The sequence below is a fragment of the Haliotis cracherodii genome, unplaced genomic scaffold (assembly GCF_022045235.1).
Source record: "Haliotis cracherodii isolate W230 unplaced genomic scaffold, xgHalCrac1.p SCAF_1, whole genome shotgun sequence".
Lineage (NCBI taxonomy): Eukaryota > Metazoa > Mollusca > Gastropoda > Lepetellida > Haliotidae > Haliotis > Haliotis cracherodii.
The window spans coordinates 12,729,387-12,752,519 of NW_027266264.1; the positions used below are offsets into that span (position 1 = coordinate 12,729,387).

The 23,133-nt window shown below is 41.3% G+C and overlaps 1 protein-coding gene across 1 annotated transcript; it reads left to right on the forward strand.

The window, feature by feature from the left end:
• Positions 1-5,740: 5,740 nt before the first annotated feature.
• On the forward strand, positions 5,741-21,682 carry LOC139459883 (gamma-interferon-inducible lysosomal thiol reductase-like). Its single transcript, XM_071241602.1, has 7 exons — positions 5,741-5,997; positions 10,639-10,827; positions 11,852-11,926; positions 13,256-13,354; positions 14,595-14,744; positions 19,490-19,558; positions 20,482-21,682. Exons 1-7 carry the CDS (start codon positions 5,878-5,880, stop codon positions 20,536-20,538), a joined length of 759 nt encoding a protein of 252 aa, XP_071097703.1. The 5' UTR covers positions 5,741-5,877; the 3' UTR covers positions 20,539-21,682.
• The last annotated feature ends 1,451 nt before the right edge of the window (positions 21,683-23,133 follow it).

The window sequence follows — 23,133 nt, forward strand, 5'->3', positions numbered from 1 at the left end:
GCACTATAGTGGCAAAAGTGGTTTTTCACGTGCAACTGGTCACGTGGCCATAATACCGCACGTGTTTTCAGCCATACTTGTTAGCAGTCATTAACAAAAATAGAAAAACACAGGAAAACAAAAGTCTTTACGTCCATTTGTCATGTCACGCCTTTCAAATGTGCAACGTGAACGTGCCATCGGCATGTTGCAGACGGGAACGTCCGTAGCTGAAGTCGCAAGGACGATGGGTTGTAGTCAACGGACTGTTTATGATTTACAGACGCGTCTACAGCAAACGGGTACCACCGCTGATCGCCCTCGGCCAGGTCGACCACGTGTGACGTCACATGCAGATGATCGTCAGATTGTCTTACGTCACCTCCGTAACCGATTTTAGACGGCTACATCAACCAGAAATGAACTGTTTAGGGGTAGACTGAGTGCGCAAACTGTTCGAAACCGTCTGAGAACTGCTCACCTTCAAGCACGACAGCCATACTGCGGGCCCATTCTGACTCAATTACACAGACATCAACGTCAATTGTGGGCACAGTGACATTTATGATGGACTCCGAGGAATTGGAATCAAGTCGACTTCAGTGATGAATCCCGATTTAATCATCGATTTGCTGATGGTAGGGCGAGGGTGTGGAGGCGCCGTCATGAACATTACGCCCAGTGTTGTGTACAGGAAGTTGACAGATTTCGAGGCGGAAGTGTCATGGTGTGGGGTGCTTTCTGTGGCAATGCACGTTCCAGGCCTCTTTGTCATCCTGGCAACCTCAACGCTGATTCTTACCGCGACCAGGTACTGGCACCAGAACTTCTGCCTTTTATGGCAGCACATGGACCCGGTTTGATCTTCCAACACGACAATGCCAGCCCCCACACAGCAATTTTGACAAGGAACTTCCTTCAGAATGCGGGAGTCAACGTCATGGACTGGCCGTCAAGGTCTCCCGACCTCAATCCCATCGAACACGTCTGGGATGCTCTTGGCAGAAGTCTGCGCACTCTCCAGAACCAACCACAGAATTTGCAAGATCTTGGCACCATTTTGCAGCAACAATGGCGTCGTCTTCCCAATCATGTGTTCACAAGCATCACAAGGTCCATGCGGAGGCGTTGTGTGGCAGTTGTCAACGCACATGGTGGCCATACACGCTACTGAACTTGTGTGCCATCAGATTCTCGTGCTTGGGACTTATGATTTAAACTGTTGATGTTATTACCGAATACCGTAGGTGCTTGGAACAAATGATGGTTACCACCGTTAATTAAAATCCTTCTTTGGACATTAATGATTAAAAATTACCTTCTCTGATACATTTGTCCGTTGTATATCATATATGGGATTACTTTTTAAAATGTGAAGTTTTTAATTTGACTCAGTATATATGGGAGATTTTTTAGGGTTGGTTACTCGATGGTTCCTTTCTAGAAATATTTTATTTAACCATATATACTCTCACGCAAAAGAAAGGCAAGTCGAGTATGCAGTATACATGTTATTTATTTTCAACAGTAAAGACAAGAAATACTAATAGGGCAAGATTGACAAAAATCTGACTGAAGACAGATGACCACCATAAGCATTGATCACTGCCACACATCTCCTATACATTGAGTGGATCAGACGATTTGCGAAGGCCCTAGGGATCCTCCTGCGCACATCCAGAGCAGCTGTGCGTAGTTCATCAGCAGTTGTAGGGACTGGGCGCACATTGTGCAGACGCCTTTGAACCCCACCCCACAAATTGTCGATGGGGTTCAGATCAGGGCTGAGGGCTGGCCACGGTAGAACACGGATGTTGTGTTGTTGCAGAAAGGCCATGGTAGCACTGGCAACATGGGGACGAGCGTTGTCCTGCTGGAAAATGTGTTGTTGGTGTTGTGCAAAAAAAATGGAACAACGTGGGGTCTGATCACTTGGTCGATATACCGCTGAGCAGTGATGCCGTGTCCCCGACCTTGACCAACATTCAGAAATGGGTCCAAGTCTCGCATTAAGTCCAATCCCTGCCCATATTATGACGCTATGTCCACCCCATGGATCCCTTTCCACAACGTTACTGTCAGCGAAACGAGCACCTCGATGCTACCAAATTCTGACTCTTCCGTCTGCATGGGAGACACAAAAGCGACTTTCATCAGAGAAGATGACATGCTTCCACTCACGATGACGCCAATTGCGACGACCCTGTGCCCACTGAAGTCGTGCTTGTCGATGCCGTGGTTGGAGAACAGGACGACGTGCTGATCAGCGACATTTGAGGTTATTGGAACGGAGACGTCGGATCACAGTGTCCCGGCTAATGTGTCGATTATGTGTTCCTATAGTCTGTCGAGCACTTTCACTTGCAGTTAGTCGCTGGTGTTGACGGGTAATCTGCCGATCTTGTCGAGGTGTGGTGACCCTAGGACGACCGCTCCGAGGAAGGTAATCTGTGGTCTGTGTAGCATTGTATCGATGCAGGAGACGGTAAATTGTGGTTAACGTTGAAATGTCATAACGTTGAAATGACAGGTAACATCTTGGACAGACCCTCCAGCTTCCAAACGTCCAATAGCCTGGTTTCTCTGGATTTGAATTAGGCGTGGCATTGTTGACCAAGGAGTGGTAGGTCCAAGAATCGGCCACAGTTTTATACCCTCTACAGTTCGTGACAGTTCGTGCATTTTCAATTTCGCGAGAAATGGGTGCATGAAACCCACATATTCATTGAAATGGTGCGTTTTGGCGATTCGTTTTTTAGAATCTAGTTCAAAGTTTGAATCAAATATGTCTTTGATATTTCATCAATATTTAATAGTCTATGAGTTGAATGTTCACACAAGGTTCAAATTAAAGCTTCAAAGTAGTTTGTAACTTACTGGTACAATATACGTGTCACAAGTGCAACACGGGTTGTAATGGTTGTCATATAAATAAATCCATGGTCATTCCCTTCGTCCGACCCTGCTGTTTAGAACACTGATATTAAAGATCATATCCCGTGGCTATCAGCGAGCGGTCATATGGTGTGTTTTACTTTAAAATAGTATCATCTGTGTTAGCCGACAGCTAGCTAATGAGTCATGATATAAACACTGTGTGCATTGACAAGGTATGGACCTGGCACGTGTCAATCATTCTGTGTCTTCACGTTTTCAGCATGCAGCGAACACCTCAACTGCTGTGAGGATTTGCGGTGGAAGATTATAATTGACATCGTGAGAATATGCACTTCCTCGAATTATCTGCAAGTTCTTTTTCTAAAACTTCGGACTATATTTTCTCAACTGTTCCTTTTGTAGTCGTGATTATCACAAAAACGAGGCCTTAATGCTAACGTGTGGAACGCAATATATGTATGAGGCTGCCAACCCCCTTTAGGTACGGGGATTCGGGGATATATTTAGAGGGAATTCGGGACTAGGAAGTGTGGTACGAGGGACGCAAATAACATAGTACTCAGATTCAACATTTAGACAAAAAATAATTCTGGACGTAAAAGTTTCCTTTATAATCTTTTATTTATTTCGATATTTTTTCAGTGATTTAACTTCAATTCGCTGAAATTGCTTTTTCTCAATCCTTTTTGAGATTTGTGTCAAGGGGTGAACCATCTGCAACACTTATTTATTTATAATCATTTCAAATCTTCCATTTCAAGATGCCATATTATGCAAGTCACGGTGTCGTATTCTTGGACATGGTTATTGACTCCACTTGTCCAGCTGTGATGTGATTATAACAGTTGTTGACTGTGCTGTAAATTGCCCTTTAAGCATCATTTTCCCTTGCTTGGAATAATAATAACCTAAACTGACGAACATAAGAAATGTTACCAACCAACACTTTTAGTTCCTTGCTCCTAAACCCAGAACTAGCGTCGAGAAAGATAATTGTGTCATGAATTGAGACATGGATTATATATCAACATCATTACAAGTTATGCCATGATTGAGAACAAATATGAAGGTATTGTGTCCATAGTTTGGAGGATGGGGACAATTGTTCAGTATTAGATCGATCATCAAGGCGGATATCAGCACATGGAACTCCCTTTGATCCTTCAGAATGCCACAATTGTCAGTCAGTATATATTGTGTAAGCCAACAATGGGAATCAATTCACGCCCCAAGACGAGGAGAAAAAGATCACATGAAATGGATTCAACGCCATTCTTCTCTGGCGCCTGGGCTGACTGATTCTTGTTATAAGGGCAACCTGGTCGTGTTCTAATTTGACAGTCAAGGTGACCCCACAAGTGTTTGATAGGTTATAAGTCTGATGATTGTGCAGGCCAAGGCAACACGTTGTATGAGGCCTTGTGTTATCTTGTTGAGACAGGGTCTGTCATGTTCTGTCGCAAGAACGGTAGTACAACAGGGTAGAGGAATTTCCAATTGAACGCTCTCCAGTGATGTTTCTTTCCAAAATCACCAGATCTGTCTTGACAGATAAAAATGCTGCATTGACAGGACTAACGGTGCTGCATTGACAGGACTAATGGTGCTGCATTGACAGGACTAATGATGTTGCATTGACAGGACTAATGGTGCTGCATTGACAGGACTAATGATGTTGCATTGACAGGACTAACGGTGCTGCATTGACAGGACTAACGGTGCTGCATTGACAGGACTAATGATGTTGCATTGACAGGACTAACGGTGCTGCATTGACAGGACTAATGGTGCTGCATTGACAGGACTAATGATGTTGCATTGACAGGACTAACGGTGCTGCATTGACAGGACTAATGGTGCTGCATTGACAGGACTAATGATGTTGCATTGACAGGACTAACGGTGCTGCATTGACAGGACTAATGGTGCTGCATTGACAGGACTAATGGTGCTGCATTGACAGGACTAACGGTGCTGCATTGACAGGACTGATGGTGCTGCATTGAAGGAACAAAGATGCCGCACTGATACACAATTTTTATATATAAATGCTGTATTATACTGCTATTTTCATTGTTCTGTTTTAAAATCACATATGTCCGTGCTGTTCAAATGAACAGTGAGAAAAAAATTAACATTCTTTCTGCATGTTGAATTTGAAATGTGACGTAAAAGAAATCTCAGCTCTAAAAGTGAAGAAAACACAACATGACTCTAACCTTCAAACCCGGGTCCAGATCAGACAACACAGTGAATGACATCATGAGCATCGATCTACGCATTAGGGATAAGGTGACATGCATCAACCAAGCCAGCGAGCCTGGCCACCCGTCAGTTGCCTCTTTCGACAAAGGGATCGTGCACTACATTGGTTGCTGAAGATGAATTCTGACCCGGAACGTCACGGGTAGCATGGGATGATGGGGGACACATAACCTCGGATACCCACTCGGAAATGTAGGTATGGATTGACACTGCTACAACCAGGTTAAGGTTTCTCTCGTCATTATATGGGCATTTGCAAATTTCCTATTTTTTTCACTCTGTGTCAATCCCTACCTATATACCCATGGGGTATTTTAATATCTCCAAATAAAGCAAAAATCCTTATTTTCCAGCAATTTAATCCAGAAACATTTCTTTTCAAACTTGCCGAGACGTGTAATTTCGTTGTACATACCACCCATACAAATTTTAATGATATAGAAATGAAAAATATGAACAAAAACTTGAAATACACCATTAACCGCCGTTTTTAACCTCACGTACATTTGATATGCTGAAGTCTAGATTTGTGAAACACACTATAGCCTGCCAACGCCACGTGATCTATCACATGATCTGCAAAAATCATGTGATCTCATTGAGCGATAAACAAATTTCATTCAAAATGTGCCAGTCACTTTGACGTGTGCTGATTACAGATACGTATACATTTAAGTAGAATATTCGAGTCCTCAATTGCCAGTTCTCTTTTTGTAGCCATCCAAGACCTACAAGATGCAAGTCAACTTTGTTCTAGCATTGATGTTGTGTGCGGTGGTGGGGGCCCTGGCGTCTGAGTGCTCACTCCCCCCGTCGCTATGGTGCAGTTCCTACGAGGTTGCAGAAGCGTGCAAGGTCAGTCATTAATGATAGCACTTTAGTAGCAGTTTGTGTGTGTGTATGAGTATATCTGATCTGTGTTGTTATTAAGACAGTGCCGCCACATCGTAATAGTAATTTAAGTTGGTCCTTGACAGCTGCTTGATGAAATGTGATCTCCGGTGAGATATATTGCGTGAGTATAGCGGGGTCTAGGCTGTCAGTGTCCTGTGAGATATGGCTTGATTATGTCGGGCTTAAGGCATTCAGTGTCCTGTGAGATATGGCTTGATTATGTCAGGGTCTAGACAATCAGTGTCCAGTCAGATATGGCTTGAGTATGTCAAGGTCTAGGCTATCAGTGTCCGGCGAGATATGGCTGGATTATGTCAGGGTCTAGACAATCTGTGTCCTGTGAGATATGGCTTGAGAATGTCATTGTCTAGACAGTCAGTGTCCTGTGAGATATGGCTTGATTATGTCGTTGTCTAGACAATCAGTGTCTAGTGAGATATGGCTTGAGTATGTCAGGGTCTAGGCTATCAGTGTCCTGTGAGATATGGCTTGATTATGTCGTTGTCTAGACAATCAGTGTCAAGTGAGATATGGCTTGATTATGTCTGGATCTAGGCATTCAGTGTCCTGTGAGATATGGCTTGATTATGTCAGGGTCAAGACAATCTGTGTCCTGTGAAATATGGCTTGATTATGTCAGAGTCTAGGCTATCAGTGTCCAGTGAGATATGGCTTGATTATGTCAGGGTCTAGACAGTAAGTGTCTTGTGAGATATGGCTTGATTATGTCAGGGTCAAGACAATCTTTGTCCAGTGAGATATGGTTTGATTATGTCAGTGTCTAGACCATCTGTGTCCAGTGAGATATGGCTTGATTATGTCATTGTCTAGGCATTCAGTGTCCAGTGAAAAATGGTTTGATTATGTCAGGGTCTAGGCTATCAGTGCCTGGTGAGATATGGCTTGAGTATCTTATTGTCTAGACAATCAGTGTCATGTGAGATATGGCTTGATTATGTCAGGGTCTAGACATTCAGTGTCCTGTGAGATATGGCTTGATTATGTCAGGGTCTAGACTATCAGTGTCCAGTGAGATATGGCTTGATTATGTCAGGGTCTAGGCAATCTGTGTCCTGTGAGATATGGCTTGATTATGTCGTTGTCTAGACAATCAGTGTCATGTGAGATATGGCTTGATTATGTCGTTGTCTAGACAATCAGTGTCCAGTGAGATATGGCTTGATTATGTCTGGATCTAGGCATTCAGTGTCCTGTGAGATATGGCTTGATTATGTCAGGGTCAAGACAATCTTTGTCCAGTGAGATATGGTTTGATTATGTCAGTGTCTAGACCATCTGTGTCCAGTGAGATATGGCTTGATTATGTCAGTGTCTAGGCTATCAGTGTCCAGTGAGATATGGCTTGATTTTGTCAGGGTCTAGACTGTCAGTGTCCTGTGAGATATGGCTTGATTATGTCGGGATCTAGGCATTCAGTGTCCAGTGAAAAATGGTTTGATTATGTCAGGGTCTAGGCTATCAGTGCCTGGTGAGATATGGCTTGAGTATCTTATTGTCTAGACAATCTGTGTCCATTGATATATGGCTTGATTATGTCAGTGTCTAGACAATCAGTGTCATGTGAGATATGGCTTGATTATGTCAAGGTCTAGACATTCAGTGTCCTGTGAGATATGGCTTGATTTTGTCAGGGTCTAGACAATCAGTGTCCTGTGAGATATGGCTTGATTATGTCTGGATCTAGGCATTCAGTGTCCTGTGAGATATGGCTTGATTGTGTCAGGGTCAAGACAATCTGTGTCCAGTGAAATATGGCTTGATTATGTCAGGGTCTAGGCTATCAGTGTCTAGTGAGATATGGCTTGAGTATCTTATTATTTAGGCAATCTGTGTCCATTGATATATGGCTTGATTATGTCAGTGTCAGAGGCTATCAGTGTCCTGTGAGATATGGCTTGATTATGTCAGGGTCTAGACAATCAGTGTCATGTGAGATATGGCTTGATTATGTCAGGGTCTAGACATTCAGTGTCCTGTGAGATATGGCTTGATTATGTCAGGGTCTAGACTATCAGTGTCCAGTGAGATATGGCTTGATTATGTCAGGGTCTAGGCAATCTGTGTCCTGTGAGATATGGCTTGATTATGTCGTTGTCTAGACAATCAGTGTCATGTGAGATATGGCTTGATTATGTCGTTGTCTAGACAATCAGTGTCCAGTGAGATATGGCTTGATTATGTCTGGATCTAGGCATTCAGTGTCCTGTGAGATATGGCTTGATTATGTCAGGGTCAAGACAATCTGTGTCCAGTGAAATATGGCTTGATTATGTCAGAGTCTAGGCTATCAGTGTCCAGTGAGATATGGCTTGATTATGTCAGGGTCTAGACAGTAAGTGTCTTGTGAGATATGGCTTGATTATGTCAGGGTCAAGACAATCTTTGTCCAGTGAGATATGGTTTGATTATGTCAGTGTCTAGACCATCTGTGTCCAGTGAGATATGGCTTGATTATGTCAGTGTCTAGGCTATCAGTGTCCAGTGAGATATGGCTTGATTTTGTCAGGGTCTAGACTGTCAGTGTCCTGTGAGATATGGCTTGATTATGTCGGGATCTAGGCATTCAGTGTCCAGTGAAAAATGGTTTGATTATGTCAGGGTCTAGGCTATCAGTGCCTAGTGAGATATGGCTTGAGTATCTTATTGTCTACACAATCTGTGTCCATTGATATATGGCTTGATTATGTCAGTGTCAGAGGCTATCAGTGTCCAGTGAGATATGGCTTGATTATGTCAGTGTCTAGACAATCAGTGTCATGTGAGATATGGCTTGATTATGTCAAGGTCTAGACATTCAGTGTCCTGTGAGATATGGCTTGATTTTGTCAGGGTCTAGACAATCAGTGTCCTGTGAGATATGGCTTGATTATGTCGGGATCTAGGTATTCAGTGTCCTGTGAGATATGGCTTGATTGTGTCGGGGTCAAGACAATCTGTGTCCAGTGAAATATGGCTTGATTATGTCAGGGTCTAGGCTATCAGTGTCTAGTGAGATATGGCTTGAGTATCTTATTATTTAGGCAATCTGTGTCCATTGATATATGGCTTGATTATGTCAGTGTCGGAGGCTATCAGTGTCCTGTGAGATATGGCTTGATTATGTCAGGGTCTAGACAATCAGTGTCATGTGAGATATGGCTTGATTATGTCAGGGTCTAGACATTCAGTGTCCTGTGAGATATGGCTTGATTATGTCAGGGTCTAGACTATCAGTGTCTTGTGAGATATGGCTTGATTATGTCAGGGTCTAGACAATCTGTGTCCTGTGAGATATGGCTTGATTATGTCAAGGTCTAGGCTATCAGTGTCCTGTGAGATATGGCTTGATTATGTCAGGGTCTAGATAATCTGTGTCCTGTGAGATATGGCTTGATTATGTCAGGGTCTAGATAATCTGTGTCCTGTGAGATATGACTTGATTATGTCATTGTCTAGACAATCAGTGTCCTGTGAGATATGGCTTGATTATGTCGTTGTCTAGACAATCAGTGTCCATTGATATATTGCTTGATTATGTCAGTGTCAGAGGCTATCAGTGTCCAGTGAGATATGGCTTGATTATGTCAGGGTCTAGACAATCTGTGTTCAGTGAGATATGGCTTGATTATGTCAGGGTCTCGACAATCTGTGTCCTGGGAGATATGGCTTGATTATGTCAGGGTCTAGGCAATCTGTATCCTGTGAGATATGGCTTGATTATGTCAAGGTCTAGGCTATCAGTGTCCTGTGAGATATGGCTTGATTATGTCAGGGTCTAGATAATCTGTGTCCTGTGAGATATGGCTTGATTATGTCAGGGTCTAGATAATCTGTGTCCTGTGAGATATGACTTGATTATGTCAGGGTCTAGACAATCTTTGTCCTGTGAGATATGGCTTGATTATGTCGTTGTCTAGACAATCAGTGTCCATTGATATATTGCTTGATTATGTCAGTGTCAGAGGCTATCAGTGTCCTGTGAGATATGGCTTGATTATGTCAGGGTCTAGACAATCAGTGTCCTGTGAGATATGGCTTGATTATGTCAGGGTCTAGACTATCAGTGTCCTGTGAGATAAGGCTTGATTATGTCAGGGTCTAGGCTATCAGTGTCTTGTGAGATATGGCTTGATTATGTCAGGGTCTAGACAATCTGTGTCCTGTGAGATATGGCTTGATCATGTCAGGGTCTAGACTATCAGTGTCCTGTGAGATATGGCTTGATTATGTCAAGGTCTAGGCTATCAGTGTCCTGTGAGATATGGCTTGATTATGTCAGGGTCTCGACAATCTGTGTCCTGGGAGATATGACTTGATTATGTCAGGGTCTAGACAATCTGTGTCCTGTGAGATATGGCTTGATTATGTCATTGTCTAGACAATCTGTGTCCTGTGAGATATGGCTTGATTATGTCAGGGTCTAGACAATCTTTGTCCTGTGAGATATGGCTTGATTATGGAATTGTCTAGACAATCTGTGTCCAGTGAAATATGGCTTGATTATGTCATTGTCTAGCCTACCAGTGTCCAGTGAAATATGGCTTGATTATGTCAGGGTCTAGACAGTCATAGATGAGTAAAGGACCTGACTCTTTGTTATAGGTGACGGCACAGTGTAGGAGAACGGTGTGGAGCCCAGTGCGTGGCCCTGCCCCCCTCGTCAACTTCACGCTGTACTATGAGTCCCTGTGTCCAGACTGCCGAGACTTCATCAAGAAACAACTGTTCCCAGCATTCACTGCAGTCCGCAGCATCTTCAACCTCACGCTGGTCCCGTATGGGAATGCAGAGGTCCGACATGCATATTTAATAGCCCCTACCCTTACTAGAGCCTGGCTCTTATTAGACACCGCCCACATAAGACCCTGGCCCTTGTTAGACCCTACCTTTGTTAAAGCCTGGTTCTTTTTAGACCCTGCCCTTGTTAGTCACCTGGCACATCTACCTGTTTTATCTGATACGCGAAGTGATGACAAGCGACTGCTTAGTTTAGCAGGGGCGGTCGGGTAGCCTAGTGGTTAAAGCATTCACTCGTCACGCCGAAGACCCAGGTTCGAATCCCCACATGGGTACAATGTGTGAAGCCCATTTCTGGTGTCCCCCACCGTGATATTGCTGGAATATTGCTAACAGCGGCGTAAAACCAAACTCACTCACTCACTCACTTAGTTTAACAAACTTTATAGTATTCATTTTTAAAGATGCATTTTCCCATGAACTTCAATGCAATTATTTGTGTGATTTAGACAGGCTTTATCAATGTATGATGGTGTTTGTATCTACATGAACTCGAACAAGAGCCAGGCTTTAACAAGGAAGGGTGTAATAATATATTTGAGAGGAGTATACAGCCTAAGCATATAGTGAGTGAGTTTGGTTTTACGCCGCTTTTAGCAATATTCCAGCAATATCATGGCGGGGGACACCAGAAATGGGCTTCACACATTGTACCCATGTCGGGAATCGAACCTGGGTCTTCGGCGTGACGAGCGAACGCTTTAACCACTGGGCTAACCGACCGCCCCCTAAGCATATAGCCACATATAGTTCAGTAAGTTGTGTTTGCAGTCTGTTTATATTGGTACAGCAAGCACCTAAACATGCACTAGATGCTAGTTAAACCTGTGTTCTTAGTACAAGCCTTTAGTCCAACAGTGACAAGATAACACGTATATGTTCACAAGAGCCAGGTATTCTGCCATCGCCTTTCAGCAGCCAAGTATCACAACATTTGATATAGTGTCAATATATTTTCACAATCAGGGTGCAACCGAATAAGACATTGTACTATGTTTTCTATGCCTGTGTGTTGCAGGAGAAGAAAGATGGCGACAAGTGGGTGTTTGATTGTCAGCATGGAGAAGAAGAGTGTGCTGAAAACCTGTTGGATGTGAGTTGCCTGAGTATTGAAGCTATTCCACCATGATAACATCTTAATCCTTCATTTCCGCCGAAAGTTATCAGAGGATGATAGTGCCAGGCTTCCTTAGTTTCTTGCTTTACAGATGTTTGTGTGAAAAACTTGAAGTTGGTAGGTTAAAACTAAATACATAAAAAAAGACTTTTCATTTTATTATTCTTGTTCTTCCAACAGTTGTCTCATTATTTTACTGTGGGGCAGGGTTAGTTAAGACTGCTTATTGTAAAACATTATTCATAAAAAATGTTGCATCCAATGATCTTTTTCTTCATGTATTAACATATACATCAACTCGGAAAGTGAATGATATCACACGCCTTGTCGAGAAAGTGAATGATATCACACGCCTTGTCGGGAAAGTGAATGATATCGCACGCCTAATCAGGATAATGAATGATCTCAGATGCCTCATCAGGATAATGAATGATATCACATGCTTAATCAGGATAGTGAATGATATCGCATGCCTTATCAGGATAATGAATGATCTCAGATGCCTAATCAGGATAATGAATGATATCACATGTATAATCAGAATAGTGAATGATATCACATGCCTACTCGGGATAATGAATGATGTCAAATGCCTTATCAGGATAGTGAATGATAGCACATGCCTAATCATGATAATGAATGATATTACATGCCTAATCAGGATAGTGAATGATATCACATGGCAAATCAGGATGGTGAATGATATCACATGCCTGATCAGGATAATGAATGATATCACATGCCTAATCAGGATAGTGAATGGTAGTACATGCCTAATCAGGATAATGAATGTTATCATCCAAAACTGGCTCCCACAGGAGATATCGCTTGGATTAGATCAAGCGATATCTACACTTTAGATATCGCTGCAATGAAATTACATCACAATGCTTTGCAGACCATTGTGACATCACTGGTTACCATGACATTACAATCAAATGACATCACTAATGGCTCTGCTACTGAAGCTGTTAGCAGTACTTTTTACACTGAAGACGCTGCTAATTACTGTCGAATAATGTTGAATGATAAATAAAATCTCACCCGAGTGTCTTTTGATATCAAATATATCAACACTCGTTGATAAAAGTGCCAAAAGTCCTCGGCAAGCCTTGGGAGTTTTTCCACTTTTATCAACTCGTGTTGATATATTTGATATCAAAAGACACTCGGGTGAGATTCTCGATATATCACATGCCTAATCATGATAGTGAATGATATCACATGCCTAATCATGATAGTGAATGATATCACATGACTATTCAGGATAATGAATGATAAGACTGCCATTCTGTGTGTTTTCAGACTTGTCTTCTCAACATAGTGAATGATATCAACAAGGCCTTCCCATTCATTCACTGTATGGAAGAAGGCCCAGAGCGGTCAAGAACAGCATTTCGAGAGGTCAGTGACATGTCTGTTACATATCTACCTCAGTGCTGATGGGGCAACTTGAGGCAAACTAAGTCACTGAGCCTGACCACCTAATCTATTTAGAAGCCTTTTATGACAAGCACAGGTTTCAGGGGACTAATTTTAACTCGGAATCCCCACCGCAGTGATAGAAACGAAAACGTTTAGTCCACTAGTCCTTATAGAGATGTCATATAGCAAAACCTTAACGATAGCACATTTTTACTCTTCCTTTTGATTCCTTACCTATTGGGCAGTTAGGCAAGGTCTATAGGACTAGCAAGGTCTATAGGACTAGTGTTCATTTCTATCACTGTACCAGTAACAAAATTTGGACACTCAATGAGAAAATGAAAAAAAGATTTAGCCTAAATAATGGCTTGCTTTTTTCCAGCTTTAAAGAGCCTGATCATTTTTCAGAGTTTTGTTTGAAATGGAAATCAGACTAAAAAGTAATTCATTCATAAACCATTCATTATGCAGAGATGACTGGGCATTATACTAAAGTGATATCCCAAAATGGCTGTCACCTAAAAATAGCATCATCCAAATAGATCATGACTTGAATGTGCCTCTAGACATCATAATGATGACAGAATGCATATACAGCCAGCTTCCAGTCTATTGAGGTAGCCCAGTGGTAAAAAAAAGGTGGTTTGTCACGTTGAAGGTCTGGGTTCTATTTAGGGCTGGGATGAGTCCAATTTACTACCCGGGTACCCGATCCCCTATTACCCGGCCCTACCTGGGTACCCACAGCAGGTCTCAAGAGTTGGGGACAAAATGTCTGATTGGGAATTGTTTTATCGCAGCCCTGGCAAAAACGATTTAGATTCATGTATCAAACAATCAGTACACTGAAGTTGACTGAAGCTTTATCTTTACTCAGACATATACAAGTCAAAAGGAATGTGTGCATTGTCAGAAAGAAATGCGAACATAAGTGACTTGTAGTGTAACCACTCTAGTGAGTTTTTGTCATCAAACAATATATCACGTGACTAACCACGGTTCCGGGTAGTCCTGTGGGTACCAGGGTCCTACTCAGGACCCACCCGACCCGAGTACCTGAGTTACCCGTCCCAGCCCTAGTTCTATTCCCACCTAGGTACATTGTATGAATATGGCTGAATTATTGCCAAAAGCAGTCTAGTTCACTCACTCAGTCAAACAATATGCATATGTGATTGAAGTTATCCTAGAGTGTCAGTTAGCTTTGTTTTCCATCTAGTGTGCCAAGAAGTTCCCTGCCATCCCGGCTGATCAGATTGAAGCTTGCGCCAACAGTTCCCAGGGCAACCAGTGGGAGCACGAGATGGCGATGAAGACAGACGCACTCAACCCCCAGCATAAATATGTGCCCTGGGTCACGCTCAACGGGGTAAGTAGGTCAACTACCATCCTGATAATCTGATGATAACTATAACAATAAAAAAGATAAAGATGAATCACTGAAAATTATCATCGTAAAAAGTTGATGGTAACTATGTTCATAATTATCGGATTTGATTGATTTAATTACTCTGATGGTAAGGCAACATAAAATTAATTATTGTTAGAATTTCATCCAAACTGTTTAAATGTGAGCATGGAGGTTTAATTTTAAGAAACACTTTTTACAACATCTGTGTACACTTAGTGACGATGGAAGTGATTCACATGAAAGGGTGGGGTGGGGTGTTTGGACTGTGTATATGGTGTATTTCTTCAAGTAAATAAAATGGATGTCAACACACATTTCTTCATCTGTCGGTTCGTGGGGACAATAAAATGATGCAAGGTGGGGGATTGAATTCCAATAATATCATAATGACCAATGGCTGTTTTCATCAATATTATTTCAATTAGCATCTCATCCATATGTTATTCTGTTTTATATTGTGATACTAACTCTTAACATATATTATTCATATAATATAAATAATTGATAATAATAATATGAGTTTTATTCATGAAACTTTCATGAAATGATAATCCTTGTCCCGGACTCTATCTCGTCCCATTGGCTGAAAGTGCACAGGTGACCACTTTGTCACATTAGATGTTGTATATATTGATAATGAAAAAACTCAATAAATAATCAATTTGAGAGGTCTGATTATCAATAGGAATATTGATAACTAGAACTATTCAAGTCAGGCCACTGCCACATGTTGGTAGAGGATATAATGTAACCCATTTGAGCTAGTGGCTTGATCCTGCAATAAGCCAGTCCTAGCAGCATCAATCTTATTATATCAGAAGAATTGAAAATCTGGTTACACCTCTATAGAATGTTGCGATAGGTCATACATACATGCCAGTGCTGTAGCACTTGCCCCCCTGGATTTTTTATAGAAAACAGTTTTATTTGAATCATGAAGAAGAAAGTTAACTACGGCCTTGCATGCATGTGAAAAACTGAAAAGACTTACTAATGTAAACCATAACAATGGCTTGAATTTCTGTGGGTTGAACCCAATTGAGTGTTGTCTTGCCATGTGCCTTATATGGATGCAATGTATGGGGCAACTTACTGGTCGAGAGTATTAACTGCTGGAAATACCACAGCGCAACTTCAGTAAAAAAGAACAGGGTCTACCAAGACTTACATCAAGCGAAGTTGTATTGGATAACCTGGATCTTATAACCATTTAGGCATACATTGATAAAAAAGATCTGCTCTTATTTGGCAAACTATGTCGATCTAGCTGTGACTTCTATTTCAAACAACTATTTATTGGCAGACTTGGGCAATACAAATGTCAACCAGATTTGGACAAAAGATGTTATAAATCTCCCTGTTTCAACATGCTGACCCATGCTCATAAATATGATCTTTTCCATGTCTTGAATGATTACATAGTAAATGTAAATGGACTAGTCTTGAATAAATTCATACACTCACAATATATTTATCTATAATCAGTATAAGAATGTTCACTCAAAAGTATGAGTATCTAAATTCACATCAGTTGATCAGTGACGGTAATTGATAACCAGCAGACATGATTTTACCAGGGGCCCTTTAACCAGAACAGACTTTAGCCGGCCAACCACCCATGAGCTATTATTAATCCAGATTACTTCAGATTACCTGATTGGCTACACGGGATTGACCCAGAGGTCAACACTGAGCAAACTTTGACTGCCCAATCAAAATAAAGGATGTGTTGTTTCTTGGCCAAATAGATGCTATCTTTCTAAAACAGTTTGGCTTCTTTTCTTTATCACCTTGATTAGGAAATTTCTATCTTAGCAAAAGAACCAACAGAACACTTTCCATTGTACGTCCGTTTGAGTTTAGATGCCAAGAAACAACTCGCAGGGACAACAGGATGTATAAACTATCCACAATAATATAGTAGCAGTGAGGCTTCTTGTCTTTGCTTTTGAGATGTAGAAATAGGATATGCTTGTCTGAATGCTTTGCTCACTTGTACCAAAAATTTAGAAGCTTTGACACTGATTGGCTGAGTAGAATGTTCACAAGACGCGACCTCCTATGAAGGTGTTCTCAGATTTTCACACAGAATGTCCATCAATAGGTGATATCACATCTACACGTCTAGTCTGTCTTACAGACCCTGATACATTTATATCAACTACAGCCCATGCAAGTCTATAATGTTTGGCAAGTCTAGATTACTGAAGAGAATCACTGGGCTCCCTTTTTATTAGATTTTTATTTTCTGTATGATATGTTCATTTCAGAGACTATATGTTAGTCTAATACACGTCAGACAAGCACCATGGGTTTCTTGGTTATTCTGACATATGTTCAGATACAAATCTGGGAAACAGCTGTCAAACTGATTAAAACATCACAGCTGGTTACATATTTGAGCATGTCACATTCTATGATTTGAATCCCTTGCAGTGACTGTAGGTGGCATGTGATGACGCAGTGTTCTTGGTCCCTATTACTTGTTGTACAGAGTTGTCTCCCCTAGCTGCCAGGATTTGCTGGTAATGGGGTCAAATCCAACATCTCTCATGGATTAGGACTCTATTAGTGGTCAGCCCCATATCCAGCTTTCAGAAAAGAACATCACTTTTGTTTTTTCCGACAATACAAGCTGACCATCACGATATGTTTTCTTCTCAGGATCAGTAAAATGAAAGATTAAAGAAAAATGTAATGACCCAATTAAAATAGAAACCCTAGAAAAAAACTCAATTGCTCAAAATGTTACTGGAGCTCTGCCACCACAGCAAGGGTGGTTGGACAAATATGAAAAAATTAAAACTATTTTGATTTGATTTTTGGATTGTAATCCCTTCTTGGTGATCGGGTCTGTAAAGTGAAGTGTCACCTAAACATTGTGCCAGGTGAGCTACACCCGGCTGTATGTAGTATATATATAGTATATACCCACTATAGTGGATAGTGGATATATGTGGATAGTGTCAGGGCATTTCTGTCCTTTATACTCAGTTGGATCCTAAATGTCCTTTCTTCCTGTTTACGACAATACAGCAAGCAATAAAAAAACAGCCTTGATGTAATCTGGATGTGTTGAGAATCTGACCCTGCACTTTGAAGATTTGCTGTCTGTGGGGGATTAAGACATGTTTGAGTGGATGTCGACATGTGTTTCCTTGTGACTAGCTGCACACATCCTGGGGATTTGCTTGTCTGAATGTGTTGTGCAATCTGTGTCTCCAAGTGAGATACTATGTCGCCAAGTGAGATACTATGTCGCCAAGTGAGATACTATGTCGCCAAGTGAGATACTATGTCAGCATCATGGTTCGGATGAGAGAGATGGGGGAACTGGGAGGGAAGGGCACTAGTCTAATCTGGAACTTGTTTTGATAAATGTGATGTACAGCTGATTTATCAACAAAATATATCATGATGCACTCATAAACTGCTAATCTTTTGATACAGTTGCTGAGATTGTTGCTGAGGGGGTTTCTGAGCGTCACTTATGATCAACTATTCCAGTGTCAAACCAGTCTCTTTCATCCCCTGTTACAGTGTGAAACGAGACTCTTTGATCCACTATTCCAGTGTTAAACCAGTCGCTTTGAGCCACTATTCCTGTGTGAAACCAGTCTCTTTGATCCACTATTCCAGTGTTAAAGCAGTGTCTCTGATCCACTATTCCAGTGTTAAACAACTCTTTGATCCACTATTCCAGTGTTAAACCACTCTTTGACCCACTATTCCAGTCTTAAACCAGTCTCTTTGATGCACTATTCCAGTGTTAAACCATTATCATGATCCACTGTTCCAGTGTTAAACCAGTCTCTTTGATCCACTGTTCCAGTGTTAAACCAGTATCATGATCTACTATTCCAGTGTTAAACCAGTCTCTTTGATCCACTATTCCAGTGTTAAACCAGTCTCTTTGATCCACTATTCCAGTGTTAAACCAGTCTCTTTGATCCACTTTTCTAGTGTTAAACCAGTCTCTTTGATCCACTGTTCCAGTGTTAAACCAGTCGCTTTGAGCCACTATTCCTGTGTTAAACCAGTCTCTTTGATCCACTATTCCAGTGTTAAAGCAGTGTCTCTGATCCACTATTCCAGTGTTAAACAACTCTTTGATCCACTATTCCAGTGTTAAACCACTCTTTGACCCACTATTCCAGTCTTAAACCAGTCTCTTTGATGCACTATTCCAGTGTTAAACCATTATCATGATCCACTGTTCCAGTGTTAAACCAGTCTCTTTGATCCACTATTCCAGTGTTAAACCAGTCTCTTTGATCCACTTTTCTAGTGTTAAACCAGTCTCTTTGATCCACTGTTCCAGTGTTAAACCAGTCTCTTTGATCCACTATTCCAGTGTTAAACCAGTATCATGATCCACTATTCCAGTGTTAAACCAGTATCATGATCCACTCTTCCAGTGTTAAACCAATCTCTTTGATCCACTATTCCAGTGTTAAACCAGTCTCTTTGATCCACTCTTCCAGTGTTTAACCAGTCTCTTTGATCCACTATTCCTGTGTTAAACCAGTCTCTTTGATCCACTATTCCTGTTTTAAACCAGTTTCATGATCCACTATTCCCGTTTTAAAACATTTTATGTTATCAACTGTTCCAGTGTTAAAGTTTACAGTCTTGCCATCTGTTCTGTGCTAGGATCATGTGACTTGACTTGACATACGTGAGTGGACATACTACTGTTTCAGGTTCACAATGAGAAGATTCAGAATGAAGCCCAGAACAATCTTATAAAGCTGCTCTGTGACACATATACAGTAAGTACATCCACGATACACTTGTACCACGATACACTTGTACCATACAGCAAGAAGAGAGATGTGCTGTCACCTGGAGAACCCATTTCACCAAGGCTGGCATTTGGAGTTATCCCAGAATGCCCTGGTTGTATCCGCCAAGGAGTTTCAGGGCCACATAACACATCTATAACACATCTATAACACCTCCATTACACCTAAAAAAAGGCAACTATTCTTGTCATAAGAGGCGACTAAAGGGATCGGGTGGTCATGCTCGCCGACTTGGTTGATGCATGTCATCGTATCCCAAATGGATGGATTGATGCTCATGATGTCAATCACTGGATTGTCTGGTCCAGACTCGATTATTTACATGGACCACCCTTATATAGCTGGAATATTGCTGAGTGCGGTGTTAAGCAACAAATACACAAACAAACAGCTCTAGTGCATGCATCTGTCTGTAACCAGAGGTAACTGACAGGGGATTGGTGTTGAAACTATCTTCAGTGTATGACTGATGTAACTCAAAGGACCAACTCTCAAACATATCAAATGAATCAATTGATTTTGTACATCATTGTAACCTGATGACACAGATGCATTTTCTATATCTCCAGGAGTCACATTTTGGTTAACCACAGACCTATATCCGAGTCTGTTATACAAGTCTTTGGCTAAACCTACACCAACCCATGGATCCAATTCTGTGGTTCTCAAATTATCCGTCCTTGATTTTCATAGACATTTTACTGACCAGATTCAGTATTAAGCAATATTCACCCACTCAGTCTTCCTTTCACTTCAGCTTTCCTCCCATATCAAGCTGACATGCCATGATATGACTGAAATAATGTTTACTGAAATAATGTTCAAGGCAGTGTCAAGCCAAACTCACTCACTCACTCACTCACTCACTCACTCACTCCATTGTGTTTCAGGGCACCAAGCCATCAGGATGCCAACAAAGACGTGGGACTAGCTGTGCCAGGAAGTAGAGTATTCAGAAGCAACTTGTAGAATCATGGAGACACTTTGCAAAAAGTTCAATATTGTCAGAGCAAAAACAACCTTTGTTTTTTCTTAAAACCTTCTTTTATTTCACTTTTCAATATTCCATCCGTGTTGACGTGGGTTTTGTCGATGCTGTCTTCTGTTAACTCTGAGAGATTAATTTCAGAAAAAAACATGTTTTTTTAATTTTTATTTTGCCCACCAAACATACAGTTTTGTTAAAAGTATGGTAAATGAGATAATTAAAAAAGATTCTTTTCAAACAGATCATTTTTTTTGGTTTCAGTAGCTCCTGACTATGTTGCAATGTTTATATGTAGCAGAACTGATTTTTTGTAACATAACAGTCTAATTTCTGGTCTGTGATCTTCAGAAACAACTTATTACTGCTGACATAAATTCGGGTACTACCGGGTATATATAATATAAAGTATACATTACTTGTTTCCTTCTTTTCTTCCTATTGGTGTGGACATTGGTGCTTAAAATTTGAATATACTTCAATCTCGGAAACATGCTAATCACAATTTAGTAAAAAAAATTCCATTTCCCTTTTTTTCTATTTCATTTAATGAGGAAACATCTTAGCGTTGTTTACAAAATGACTCATATTAAAATTTAGAAAATTAGAAAATCAAAATTGATCGTCATGTTATGTGAGTGCTTCATTTGACTACCATTTCGACTGCATCCCCTGCTACACTACATCCTCCTCTACACTGCATCCCGTAATACGACCCAGTATGTGCAACCATGTGGCAAAACATGTAGTGTTCTTGTTCCAACTGCAAGAGGTATGGGCGTGTACATTTTGTCAAAATGTCATGTGTAGATTTTTCCTATGAGGTCTATGAGTTGGGTGTATGCAAATAAAGAACTAATGGTACTTTTTCCCAGGTGTATTTGTCCATCCATATCTTGTTCAGACCTTGACAAATGGCAGAAAGTAGTAGTCTTGAGAGTTGTGTAACAACCCCAGGCTTGAGGTTTTGTATGTTGAAGTGAATCTGTTTCCCTATAAAGAGCTAATGTCGAGATGTTTACATGTACATATCATTCCTATTATTTCAGGGAGAAGAGACTTAATACATATGTACGTTATTTTTATACAGTGGTAATAAAATTAAATTGGGGAATATTTTGTGTTTCCATTTCTGAAACCTAGCATGCCCAAGGGACGCAACTCTGCCCTATGTAACGAGAGTTGGCGATGAGGCTCATCACATCTTTAAATGTATACGTTGACCAAGAAGGGCGTTTGCCTAAAGAAACGCGAAGGCGAACCCAATCCCAGTCTCTGATATGTAATGAGTGAGTGAGCTTTGGTTCAACGCCATTTTTTTAATTTGTAACAGCATATTAGCTTGGTGTGTGGAGCATGCCCGAAGCGATGCAGGCTTTAGTTAAACCCACGAGCACGGGAATAGTGCTGACAAACTTACAAACATAATCAGGGCGAACCAGGATTCGAGGTGTCCAACATGACCAAGGGACGCAACTCTGCCTATGTAATGGGGGTTGGCGATTAGATTCTTCACATCTTCAAATGTAGCCACATTAGCCAAGAAGGCATGTGTAGTTCCCAAAGCGCTATACGAAAAATTCACATATCCAAATTAGTTTCCAAAACCTAAAGTATGCTCACATAAAAGCTTTACAATGTTTCCAAGGGAGTTCCATTAGCTCCCCTTACACAATCATTTGACAAGAGGCTGCAGACACACGAATCCCAAGTTCTGAATTTATGTTAGGTTCGCATCAAACACTGCCACTGTTGTGCTTACCATGAATACCGTTTGCAATCTGGTTAAGGGTCCTGCATGCTCACATTTCTGGAATATGGGATAACAACGCTATCATGACAATGGTAAAGCTCAGGTCTTTGAAAGGCATTTAGAAGTGATACACATGAGGAAGAGAATATATGGATGTCACCTGAAGAAGGAGTAAGCATATACTCCGAAACGTTGTGTTGCTCATAATAAAGAAGCTGACATCCATATATTCTCTTCCTTGATGGTTAAGTGAGTGAGTGAGTACTGCTTTACGCCGCTTTTAGCAATATTCCAGCAATATCACGGCGGGGGACACCAGAAATGGGCTTCACACATTGTACCCATGTCGGGAATCGAACCCGGGTCTTCGGCGTGACGAGCGAACGCTTTAACCACTAGGCTACCCGACCGCCCCTTAATGGTTAAGCTGAATCCAGGCTTATTGTTTGCTGCATCTGCAGGCATAGTGTTCAAATGCCATCAATGAATATGTCCATTGTAGTTAAGGGACCAGTTCAATGTTGATTCCTTGATCAGGTGACTGGTCTGAAAGCCTTCCATTCGATACAAGTAAACTCTTCTGTTTAGGCCATTACTAGACAGGTCTAATCATCACACGTGTACACTCAATATGAGGGGCGGTCGGGTAGCCTAGTGGTTAAAGCGTTCGCTCGTCACGTTGAAGACCGGGTTCGGTTCCCGACATGGGTACAATGTGTGAAGCCCATTTCTGGTGTCCCCCGCCGTGACATTTCTGGATATTGCTAAAAGTGGCGTAAAACCATGCTCACCCACTCACTCAAA